At 40.7% G+C, this 13188-nt stretch overlaps 1 protein-coding gene across 3 annotated transcripts in view; it reads right to left on the reverse strand.

Annotated features, from left to right (window-relative positions):
• The window catches only part of ATP10D (ATPase phospholipid transporting 10D (putative)), a 52500-nt gene extending 39354 nt beyond the window's left edge, over nucleotides 1–13146 (reverse strand). For 2 of the 3 annotated variants that reach the window (XR_012660378.1, XM_075091554.1), the window contains exons 1-3: nucleotides 13041–13146; nucleotides 976–1284; nucleotides 12–206 (exon numbers count right to left, since the gene is read on the reverse strand). Coding sequence is in view for 1 of the 3 variants with exons in the window: in XM_075091554.1 (XP_074947655.1) it covers nucleotides 12–206; nucleotides 976–1244 (464 nt within the window). In the remaining 2 variants the exon portion in view is untranslated. The remainder of the gene's footprint in view (nucleotides 1–11; nucleotides 207–975; nucleotides 1285–13040) is intronic. The other variant, XM_075091555.1, reaches the window with a different exon arrangement.
• Between the last annotated feature and the right edge of the window lie 42 nt (nucleotides 13147–13188).

The following is a 13188-nucleotide window of genomic DNA, read 5'->3' on the forward strand; positions in this document are numbered from 1 at the left end:
TTGTCTCTTACCTGCTATACACTTTGGTTAGTAAGTTGTTGATCTGTTTATCCATTTTATACTTTGAGTAATCTTCCAGACCATCTTTCACTGCAATAATTGTCAGAACCGCTACTAGAGGTAGCATTGTAATTTCTTTTTGGAAGGCTTCCACCAGAGGAACCCAATTCAGGACAACTAGAAATAGGAAATACAAATTCGCAACTCTGAAACAAAAAGAAAACATAGGAGTCAGCTGTGCTAGCAGACAGTCATCCTTATTCCCCCACTTCATGCCACATAGACACTTAAATTAGCAGCATATTTATCTTTTCTTCCCCCCCAAATGCAATTTAACAAGGAAGTATCCAGAACTCTGTCTTCTCTCTCCAGTCAATAGATTACTTAGCTGTGCAGATGCATGATCAGAACATGCAGAAACCAAGAATTCTCCTGTATTTTCAAACCTGTCCTCCAGGCATGTGTCTTCTATCAAGGCTTTCGTGAACTTGCACTCTCTCAAATTTCCAGGTCTTTTACATTTAATTTTATCATTTCCTGAGGGAGATGACATGTTTTTTAAAGGGAGCCATCCTACAGATTCTGCATAACTTTACAAATCAGCAGTCCTCCAAGCAGGAGGAAGATGAAAAAAATTGGCAACAGAGAAACACATGAAGGGGAGAAATACATTTGCAGGAAATGAGCTGAAAATCCTACTGCCGATTGTTGTGTGGCAGTGCTCCAAGAGTAAGGAATATTTCAATAATCAAAAAAACAGAATGAGCATAAATTCCATAAGCTATGGAGAAAAGGATTAGCCCAACATGGATGATACTCAAGAGACTTTGCCCAAATAACGCAGACCTCTTCAGGAGTAATAGGCAGGTCAGGAGAAGGACTAATTTTTGAATACCATTCTATATAGTAATACACACATTTAAATAAAATGATTCCATTTCAGAAGAATTACAACAATCAAAAGGACTTCATTACCTGTGAAACTGTTCAAACAAATTCCGTGGTAAAAAATTCAATAAAGTATACTTAGTAGTCCGTATTTTGTTGTTCATGTACAGTTTTGACACTTTTTCATACTCCTCCCTAAAATGTCCCAAACAGGGTATCACTATCCTGTGTTTGCCAATAGTTTTTGATGATTGATAGCACTTGTTACTTGAATTCCTGCTGCTGCTACCTTCTCCACCCTCTGTAGATATCAGTCGCTGCCAACGGTATCGGGCCCAGCGGATGGGATCTGCCATTGCGCCTGAAATGCTTTACAATCCAAGGAGTGTCCTCTATCTAGAAACACGTTAAAATACAGCAAGTTAAGTAATAATTCTGTAAAGGCTTTTCAACTAAAAAGTCACATTTACAGTTTTGAATAAGCCGAGAAAAAAGTAATTTCCATAGTTTCATTTAAAAAAACCCAGACAGTTAATAGGTTATGTGAGGTCAGGAACCTCTGCCTCAAAGCTCGACTTTATCTGAACTTCATGAACCCTTTCAGGATCCTTAAGTTTGATAACTGTGTTTAAAATGCACAATATTTTTGTAACAGCACCTTATGTAAGCAGCCCACCCACCAGTTTCTCACGCTGTTGTATGGTGAAAAAGCAGACAAGCTGCTAATTCTGTAGAGAGCAGTATTTTGAAAGGAATATTTACCTCAGATACTCCAGTCCTTGCTAATGGTAACAACCTTTATCAAACTCATGAGTAAACAACATAACAATAGGTATCTGAGTACAGTCTTGGGCCTGAAGTGAGGAATTGCCAGTGAAAGGCACTAAGTGACTATCATGAATAAAAAACCCTCTTCCTATTGAATTAGAAAGCAGTTTGAGAGTTTTCACTCACTGATAGAAGATGAATAAATTTCATGCCAATGCCTCTCCCTTTATTCACCTTAGCTAAGCTCTAGCAATCTACCGAGGAATTTGTTTTCCTAAAGAAAGCCAAAGTTCATAGCTATAGGTGATATTCACTTTATCAAACCACCCAATGCAGTCAGAAAAGGACTTTTACACACACAAACCATGCTTTAATAGAAGGTCACAACTTCTGTTTTTTACAATGAGGTTTTTTTTTACAATTTACAACAAGTTTTTACAATTAATAGTTGCTATGTTTCTTGTACTACTTCTTCCATAGAATGGCTCACCTTATATTTGTTTATAACTTGCATGAGCTCTAAATCATCAACGTAGCCAGTTCTCGCTGCAGATTGCTTTTCTTCCATCTGATATCTTACTACCTGCATACATTATAGCAAAGTTTTAGACTAAATCCACTTCCTAAATTCCCACACAAAAGCTGCCTCTAAAACTTGCTGGGTCTGTCTAAACAAAGTCTCTTTACTATGGAACACCCTATAGAGTGACCAAAGTAATCTTGATTTTGGCTTCAATCAACTCAGACTTCTATTCATGTTGTATCTCTCTTTCTGCCAGTCACAAATACCACTCTGTGCTGCTCAGATTCCTCCAAAATGTTGCTGTAAAAAAGTAGTTTTCCAAACTATCAATTTGACACCATCATATCTCTTCTTACATATCTTCCTTGATTTTCCTTTCTTCTACCACAATTGCAGAAATCATGAAACATGGGCACAGTGCCCTCAGCAGATCCTCTAGCAGTGAGGTAGCATTAATATCTACATCATTCCATTCTGTTCTTAAAAAGAAGAAGATTCTGCAAACTTCCTAAAAGTCTAGTCCACTGTGTCACAACCCTTTGGCTAGAAAGCTTTCCCCTAATGTCTAACTGGTCTCTTCCTCTCGTCACATTAAGATGGTACATTTTTTGTCCTATCATCATTAGATGTGGATAGTTATTGACTATTACATTCTCAATGTCTTGGAAGACTGTTACCACATACATGAAACTCATATGTCTCTTTAGAAATCCTCATCTGCATGTGAAAGGAGAAGAGGAACTACGAGAGAAAAACTAACCTCTGTATAGCATCTCCTCTCAGCATCCCCCAGCAGTTCCCACATAAACTACTGTTCTCCCAAGGCCCTTCTGTAGTGCTTCCCCAGGCAATGTAAAGGACCAGTCTGAGGAAAAAGACTTTCCTTTCTTCTCAGTGCTAAACCTCATAGTCCAGTAACCATCAGACTATCAAAGGCAAGCAATGGCTGTGCAGGAAGGCAACTATATCTGGGACTTCTCAGAGAAATGAGAAGGAGATTGTGAAGATCTTCCAAAAAATAAGGCATCATCTTCTTTTCACAGAACATGGCATCTTCACGTCCTTGCTCCCTCTAATCCTACTGCCTGGGGAACAGTCCCCAGAGGGACTGCCCTCTGCATAGAGGCTACTATCCCATTTTAGTCAGGGTTAGTCCTTCATCCAGAGATGGAAACTCCAACATCTAGAAGCAGCTACTTCACAGCAATGAACTACTTTTAAGGTATGGCCACCATACAGTCAGACATGTGAATATTGATCTGTAGAAACGTGAAAAAGATGCTTCAATTCATTTGCACCAAGTCTGAGAACAAGTCTAAAGCTTGGAAGGAACCCAGGTGTTCAAAAATATTTAGGGACTGAAGAACCCGCTGCTAGTGGAGTCCATACTTTGCTATACAGAGCAATACACATAGGGTTCTAAAAACCATATGAACACCACCTACATGAGTCAGGACTGAAACAAAGAACAAATCATTGGAAATTAGAGAGTTTAAAAAGTTGACTAGCTGAAAAAAAAAAAAAGGCTCATTTCTTCTTTTACAATAACAAATTCTGGCAATTCAGTTCTTTAAAAAAGTCTTCTAGGTTTCGGATGGTGCCCTTAAGGCTTAGCCATTCTGAGGAAACAACACTCCTCTTTAACCGTCTCTGCTGTGACAAATCAGTAATTTCACAAACAGATCTTATGCAATAAGGGGCTTTTTAATAGAAAAGTTTGCTTTAATTGGCTGGATTATCAAGGAGAGTTTTAAACTTAATAGGACAAAGAAGAAATCATGTTATCAGCTTCTTTCGAGCTTCCACCTTTATCATGAATCATACAGGGTGTGTCAACTAACCATGCTTTTGCTGGAAATAATTCTTTGCCCAGAAGCAGTAATGTGACATAGCTCTACATACTGTTAAAAGGTACAATATCCTTGCAGAAAACTTAAGGAAGCAAATACCACAAAATTTTTCAAGATACCATATGAACCAGAGATTTGAGAACAGGTTAGATTTGTAGAGAAAAACATGTTTGTTTTCGGAAGACCAAACAAACATCTGATACTGGTGACTTCTGTGACCAGAAGCAGCAGCCAAAGTAAAGAAACTCTTTCTCAAAGTAAACTTCCAGGGCTAACGGGAATGCAAAGGCTTTAAATGGCACTCAGTGAAAATCATATAGGCAAAATAACGTACACAGCTAAACCAGCTTTAAGAACTTAAGAATTACATTATGACTAACAAACAAATAAAGTTGGGAAGAGAGAGCTGAGAATTGGGAAAAACAAAAGAGAAAACCTGACCAACTTCAAAACCTCCTAAATTCTAACTCTTTTTTGTTTTCATAATTTATTACCTTTTGTAGCATTTGATACCTGGTGAACCACTGTTAAAAAAAGAAGGAGGAGGGGAGTACTGGACATTTTAATGTGGCAGTGTGTTAAGACAGAATTCCTCACTGCTGGATCTGGAGACAAAGGTTTAAACTGCATACCCAGTGTTGCTGAAGAGCAGTCACCCCTCACTGCACACGCATCCCTGACTCCTGACACGGCCCTAAACCTCTGCCCCACCCTTCCTCATTCTCCTTCAGAGAAGCAGAGCTTAAAAAGGAACAGGAAACCTCAGATTCAGTTGCACGCACTGCAGATTTCTGCCAGTACCCTCAGCATTTTATTGTAACAACATTTAAGAAAACTCTGAAGATGACTGTATGGACAAGAAATAACTAATGCAAAACCACCACCACCGTTCCACATTGGAAGCACTGTATGAGAGGCAAGACGTATTTTCCTATGGTCAAAAAGGTGAATCAGGCAATTAACCAGCATCCTGGGAAAAAGAGTATCTGGATCTCATACACTGCCGCAACGCCCTCTGACTCACCCAGGATTTAACTGAGCTACTATCAGCAAATGATTTTTTTTAAGTAATTTGCATTCCCATTTTAAAATAGAATTTGAGGTTTCAAACTTCAGAAATCTCTGTTGCATTTTTTTCCTCTTTTGAATGTTTTTCTTCTTCCTCATAAAGATCATAAAGTAATAAGCACCTTTTCTTTGGTTAGCTAGGCGTTCAAAAGGAGATTCATCACCTTCTTGTTAGATATTATAAAGGATTTAGTCGCCAAAGATCAAATAAAAGCTGTTTTAAACAATTTTTCTAATAAATCCCTTCTCTTAAAACATTATTTGACCTTCTTGATATGACATTTTTCATAGTAAGTTCTTGAGTTCTCCAGCCTAATGTGAATTTGAAGCAGTAATACAAAACAGCAGATGTTTCTTTAAACACTGGCAAAAGACCCGCAAGATGAGTTATGTTTAGACGATGTGAGAAACACAACTTAACTCTGAAGCAGTATTTTTAAAGGTTTATTTAAAAAAATAACTTCGTTTTAAAAAAGCCAAGAATAATGTTCGTGTATTTGAAAAGAGGAATCCTAAATGATCATATTTTAAGTTTAAGGACAGTGTCACACAAGATAGACTCTGTTCTCATTTTCACACTGTACATTCTAGTGAACACTACTTGACCTTGCTAAATAGCAACTGCTGACGTAGAGCTAATGCAGAGATATCTTACATGCGAAAAGCCACTTTTCCGCAGCAAGCTCACTAATGTCACATGATCACGATGAAATATGGAAGGGAACTGACACTGAACATACTATTTGCTTTCTCTCTACTTCAGTTGCCTCATGTACTCTGACTCTTTCCTCTTCTTATAAAATGCTTGGAGATATTCTAATGGAAAACTGGAAGGGCTAGATACAGTTAACGTGCAATATCTGGTTGTCAAATCTTTGTAAAAGCAAGACACAGCAGTGTCATTTTTACCACAGGATAGATAAGCACTATACACTATCCATGTCTGACCTTCTTATATGACAATTTTAAAAGCCTTTAATTACACTCTGCTACTGGTAATGCTGTGAAAACCCTTATTTTTAAATGCTGCGTACCCTGACAGAAGGGCCTTCCATCATAAAGCCCAGTATAATAATTTTCTTGTCTGGACATTTCGTGTCCAAAAGTTGATTTCTCTTCGCATCGCTTGCCTTTCATTCTCTCTTGTAAACTCTGTCAGCTTCCAGTTCTGTGAAATATCACCTTCATATCTGCTTGCAAGCCTTCACTCCTAGCTTTCCTGCAGGGAGATGGAGCTGACAATTAAAAATCCTTAGTTCCCCTTATATTATTGGGTAGCCTTTGGCAAATCACTTGGCGTTCACTGACCTCTCCCATCCCAGATTCTTTCTAGAGGTTGTCTGCAAAACAGATGCGTAGATAATTTAGCCAATGTTTATACTGCTCTGAAACTGCACCTCACTATTATGTTGTGGTTGTTCGCTCACATGTCATGCGAAGTGCCCTACCATTTACCACGGCTTCTCTTGACCACTTCCTCCTTGCTGACAACATTCTCCACTTTTGCTGTGATCTCCAAATAGTTAGTCCTCATTCTCCTTTCAGAAAATTCTTTATTAAATACACTTGGTAAATGACATATTTCACAAGAATGTTCCTCAGACCTTTGGCACGTGGATGCATACAGTGCTTATTTCTATCCTGTTCCTGCTTAGACACAGTCTTTGGACATCGTGTCCAGGGCACCTTTTGTGTCCTCTGAGTCTGTTTCCAGTTGGAAGTAAACAATCAATTCTTGGCAAACATAAGTGCAATCAAAAAAACTGCATTATCTTACCTGAAAAATGTCTACAGCACCTAACAGTGAAACAATTCAGACAACGCATCTCTCTAGCAACACCACTTTTCTTAGCTCCCTACCTGCAGGATGTTCTGCAGGTCTGAGGTTCTGGGGTGACCACAGAAGATAAAAAAATACTAACCCCAATGGAGTTCACAATACACAAAGCTATGGAAGAGTAGATCATCACTAATCCACACAAAGTCCTATTTAAACCTCTTCACAAGTGTTACTGCTTGGCCTCACTAGCACTCCTATTGCTGCATTGTGACTGTCACAATGATACAGGCTAAATCTTAAAAACACTTCCTAATAATCTTTGACAACTCAAAAGCTATCAGACAACAGAGAAGGTTAAGGGAGTGTCATGGTTTTGGCTGGGATAATTTTCTTCATAGTAGCTAGTATGGGGCTGTGTTTTGGATTTGTGCTGAAAACAGCCTTGATGATGTAGAGATATTTTAGTTGTTGCTAAGCAGTGCTTAAACTAGTCGAGGACTTTTCCAGCCTCCCATGTTCTGCTGGGTGCACAAGAAGCCAGGAGGGGAGGGGCACAGCCAAGGCAGCTGCTCCAAACTGGCCAAAGGGATATTCCATACCATATGATGTCATGCCCTGTGTATTAACTGGGGGGAAGTTGGCCGGGGGAAGCACTGATTGCGGCTCAGGGACTGCGGTGTCAGTCAGCAGGTGGTGAGTAGTTGCATCACTTGGGGATTTTTTTCCCTGGGTTTCACATCTCTCTCTGTCTTCTGTTATTTTCTTTTTCATTTTTTTATTATTATCATAATAATAATCATCATTATTATCATTATTACTATTACTATTTTAATTTTTAAACTGTTCTTATCTCAATCTACGAGTTTTCTTACTTTTGCTCTTCCGATTCTCTCCCCCATCCCACAGGGATGGGGGGAGTGCGCAATGGGCTGTGTGGTGCTTAGATGCTGACTGGGCCTAAACTATGACAGTCCTTTCTGGTGCCCAGCATGGGGCAGATCTCTGGGTGATATTCTTAAATTGTTTATTAACCTTAGACAAAACCAAAACAATATTCCCAAGCAATACCAATAGATGTATCTTAACTACCCAAGGGTGTTTAAGATGCTGAAAAGTTATTGTAATGAAGGAGGAGACATCATAGAAGGTAGTGAAGGTGCCATTCTGTATTTCCTCCATAAAAAAACCTCTCAGAGGAGGAGGTATAATTGCTAATTGTCTCCATGAGGTGGTACCCGAGTACAGTAACGGCTTCAATGCAAGACCCAAGTACCCGATAAAGCTACTATGAAGAAAATTAACTCTATCCCAGCTGAAACCATGACAGGGCACCATGGCCTAAAGATTAATTTACACTGAAGAATAAATACTTCTTTTCTCCTAAGGTTCGCTACTTTCTCTGTAACATACAATTTCACAAGCTGTAACATGCCTTTGCAAGCCAATATGAAATCTGCAGAGACACCCTAATAAGCTAAATAGATCTGGATAAGAGACTTGTGCTGGCCATTTATGGGACAAACAGCCAAAGCCTGAAGGGATCAAAATTTCAACTCTAAGAAAAATATGTGGTTATTTGCAACCACATATTCTGAGTTATATTCATAAAGAGGATGCTAAGAACTCCTGGATTAAGGGTGGAAGGCAGATCCTACAATGAAAAGTGAAATGCTATGGCAATATTTTGCCACACACTCCTACCTACATAGTCTGATTTAGCATGGGCAACACTGAAAACCTGCAAGCCTTGAAATGCCTTATCTTGGAAAGGAGATTTCATGGTTGTGAGTACATTAAACCAGCCATGGGCAGCTCTTCACAACTGAAAAAACAAACAGCAAGATACATTAAAACCCAGGAATTGCCAAGGCCCTGACACAAGGTCAATTGCAAGGTAGCCTGATAGTAAACCATACATGCAGTAGTGCTGATTAATGTGCTACAATGTGCAAGCAGTACATAAAAGCAGAAAATCTCCTCCACCTTGGGTAAAGTTATTTAGGATGCCAATCAGATCTTGTACCTACAGACACAAGTGAGCCATACAAACCCAAATTTTAGGTTTAAAACTCAGATGAATCATGTGTTTCTGCTACAGATAACCAGTTTCAAAATAAAACTGAAGACTGCTGGAGAGCTATGATCTGTGCAAATGTTTTCCATCCTCTTCTCCATTCATCAGAAAAGTCCTGCTTTATGCCGTGTCCTCATGTGCCACATCAGTCTCTCAAAACTGTAAAACAAAACTTTCTAGACTAAGTCTTACTCTTTTATGACCACCTTTTCTCACAACTATATCTTTAGCTTGTGGTCATACAGCACTTAATCACTGCATATGTTTTGATATGTGTGAAATTCATATTAATTCCATGGTAGGACTAAGGTGTGGGCCATGTTAAAAAATTTATACTGGTGTTCATATGATGCATAAGGATGTGATTTTTTTTTTTGTAGTCAGTGTATGCTCCCTAAATTGCAGTAAACAGTTTTAAAGGAAATCAATCCATGTTGGCAGTATTGCTGGTTTTTAACTATGGCGATTTCTTTAAAGGGCCAAAACTCTGTTGTGTAGACAAGCTCTAGGTTACTCATTGAATTTTATACTGAAGGTACCTGTGACAGCAAGAAACTGTACTTGAGTTCCCATAATCCTAGGTTAGGTCATTGACTAGTCATATTTTTCCAGTTTTCTAAGACACCTACATTATCAGCTCTTCAAGAGTTCCAGAAACTCCCAAGGCATCCAGAGAGGCTTTCAGGTTTAATGCTCTAGGGCTCTTCAAAGGATCAGGGAAAGGTGGTTATACATATGGTTACAGAAAGATCACAACTCCAAATCCAAAAATCCTCCACAGCTCACTTTAAATGAATATACTACATTTTATTTTATCTTAAAGACCTTCTGGTTTTAAACAAACTTCTCTGCCAACACTGGAAGCCAGAAATGTGTGGGCATAACCCAAACTACTTAATATCTAGATAACTAACAGCAGTTAAGCCACAAAAGCACAGATTTCCATGAAGGTCTTCAAGTACTGTGCAGACTCAGATGGCACGCGTCACAGCTTGTAGCAGTGCAGCTTCACTGCGTTCTAGCCAAACAGATTAAAACTACCTTAAGCATAGTGCAGTCATACCTACCAAAAGTGTATCTTAAATACAAATAATTTACATACAGCTTTGTGATTTTGAAGAAGCTGAAGCAACAGCTATAACAGATGTGAGATACCTGAATATTTCAAAGGGATGGCAATGTTACAGCTGACAGCACCTTAACTGTCAATGCTGTTGTGCTGATCCAGCATATTTGTGTTGCAGGTTCAGCAACAACTGTTGTGCATAAGCACGGCTCCTACCTCACATGCATCTTCCTCACATGCAGTCCAGCTGCAAATGACAGTGCTGTTTTAGAACATAAGCTATGCATCGGATTTTTTCCTTGGCATTTTAAGATTTTCAGTGGGAGATCCCTTCAGAGGGGCTGTTCTGAACATCAGACTCAAACTACACAGGTGTCTAGTTTTCTTTTCAGTCTCATGAAATCCTTTGTGGAACTTCTATTTATTTTAGTATTGCTGCTTCTGTCCTTGCCTTTCTTACTCATCTCCACACCCATTATCTTTTTACTTCTCTTCCAGTACTGTTTATTATATTCAGATCTAAAATTAGGCTCAGATCTTGCAGACTTCACTTGATATTTCATGACACTGGTTTCAACTATTAGCTGTCCAAGACAGGGATTATGCATTATCCCTGTACTTGGAACACATACATGTATTTTCATTTCATTAATGTGACAACAGAAATTATGACAGTATATATATCCATTTTAAACCGCACATCAGTATACATTGATGGTTTCTGGATTCATATGGACAAGACAGGGCTTTTAAAAGTCATTACAGAAATCAGAACACTGTTCAACAGAATTCAAGACAGCAGTGGACATAATTTTCCAACACTGTAGTGAATTTTTGACAAAACTGACTCTTCTATAACCTCAGGAATACAATCAGATATCCACCATAGAGCAATAAAACCTGTGTACTACTTGGGAATATGCTGACAGGAATAACCTGTGAATCCACTTTAACCACTAGAGAGTTTCTGCAACACTCTAAAACACACCTCTTCAGTGAATGTTTCAGGTCTGAAAGAGAGAAGTGTCCTACAGCAATTCAGGGCTCAGCTACAAACGTGTACCTTTAAAAGTTTTATTATTAAAAATGAAGCCTAAAGATATAGAAGCCTAGCAAAAAATGCAGGGGGTTAAGAATGGTCAAATTCTGACCCTAGTAACCTCAAAACTATTTAAGACACTAAAGAAGCAGTGCTGTGAGTAGCTGAACTGATTTAAAAGCTATCACTGAGAGGAGTTGCTTTTGCTTCTCCTCCATCTTGCTCCAGGCTTTGTCCCCTCCTTCATAATCAATCTGATACTTACTGAACCTGGTTCAACTCACTGATCTGCAAAGACCTTTAACTAACTCAAAGCCAATAACATTATTGGATTTCCTGATATAGCTTACAGCTGTGAAAGTACTCCTGTTAGCAGAGGGAGGTGGGACAGGAATGTCAGATTAGAGTGTCTCTGAGTACTTAATGTGGGGCACTCAGTCCTGATTCTGGTCTAGTTTTCATTGGAAATATATATCAGCTGTGGCTAACGCTTTTGAAATCCAGATCATCCACAGCAGTGGCAATTAACAAAAGAATGTGATCCTTGTTTGTCAGTCCTAGCTTTTGGTCCTGTAAACAGTGACTGCCCACAAACTGACTGTAAGATTCAGTCTAAAATGATAGCTTCAGACCAGCTTTTGGGGCATGCCAAGGAGTTAAGAGAATTAAATTCCACTCTGATCTTGGGGAAACCATTTAGTGCCTATCTGCTGCAATAGGGATAATGATACTTCTGTTATCTCATGGTGATGATATGAAGATAAATATGTACATGTAGTACTTAGGGACATGGTTTAGTGGTGGACTTGACAGCATTAGATTAACGGTTGGACTCAATGATCTTGAAGGTCTTTCCCAACTTATATGATTCTACTGTTGTTTTTAAATAAGAGGTTTGTTAATACTATGGTCATTGGTGAAACATCAATACCCTATTATTTTAATATGAAAATAAGAGTAATTTTGATATTAAAAGTACATTTTTCTTCAGTAGTTGTACTTCATACAGAACAATAATTTCCTTTTCGGAACTTCAATTTTTCTTTCCCACCCTCGTGAACGTTTTTGTATTGCTAAACCCAGTAATTATTATTGCGGCCTAATCCTGTAACCGACCATGTGCATCTCTCTGTACTTTCCTGAAGCTTCAGGGGTTTCCTGACAGGCCGAAGTCTACTTCCTTGACATAAATCTATGAAGTACCTAAAAGCTTACACCCTTTCCTCAATCACCGCCATGAACTATTAAAACAAAGGCTTTTGTTTCTGGAGTCAAGGTCTCAATTACCTTCTTTTTCTGGTCTGCTTCCAGAGCAGCTCAGCCGATGAGATTAACCTATGCAAGGGCTGGCCTCACGGCCCAGGGGACATTAAAAAACATAATAGCACAAACCGCCGTTTTCCCCTGCCCACAACGGCCGCGGTACCACGGAGCCTCAACCGCGGAGCCGCCGCCGGGTTTCGCGGGAGACCCCTCACGCCTGCAAAATGTCACCCGCGGTCAGGAACAGGGGACCTCCCTCCCCACCCGAGTTCGACTCGGAGGTGAAAACGGGCAGGTCGGGTGGGACGACCTTGCCTTTTCACGCTGAGAACCGACCGCTTCACGTTCCCCACAGGTCGAGGGGCGGCACCCGCCAGGGAGAACATCCCGGGCCGCCGCCGGCGGGACCGAGGCACCGCCGCTGCACTCCCCTCAGGGCGCCAGCCTCGCCTCCGTCCCTGGCGGCGGGGGGCACCGGGCTGCCGGCGGCCACAGGCAGCCCCGTTTTTCCTGGAGGCTCGTTTGTCCCCACGGCCGTACGGCGAGGCCGGCGGCTCCGCAACAACCTCCCCGCGAATTAGTGCGGGTTCTTCCCACAAGCGCCGCTTCCACATTTCCCTCCCGTCAGGTCTCGGCCGGAAAGCCCAACACCAGTGTCCTACCGCCCCACCAGCCGCACACCCGTAAGTGTCCCGTCCCCGCCCCGGCCCGGCGGGCTTACCGGTGGCACGGCGCACATCCCACTGTAATGGCCGCGACCCCCACTCTCGCTCGGTGTCGGCGGCCGGGCCGCCCCGCCCCGCCCCGCCGGTGCTGCCCGCCCCTCTGCAGCCCCGGCCCGGCTCTGCCTCTTTCTCCCGGCGCCTTTC

Source organism: Phalacrocorax aristotelis, chromosome 4 (assembly GCF_949628215.1).
Source record: "Phalacrocorax aristotelis chromosome 4, bGulAri2.1, whole genome shotgun sequence".
Lineage (NCBI taxonomy): Eukaryota > Metazoa > Chordata > Aves > Suliformes > Phalacrocoracidae > Phalacrocorax > Phalacrocorax aristotelis.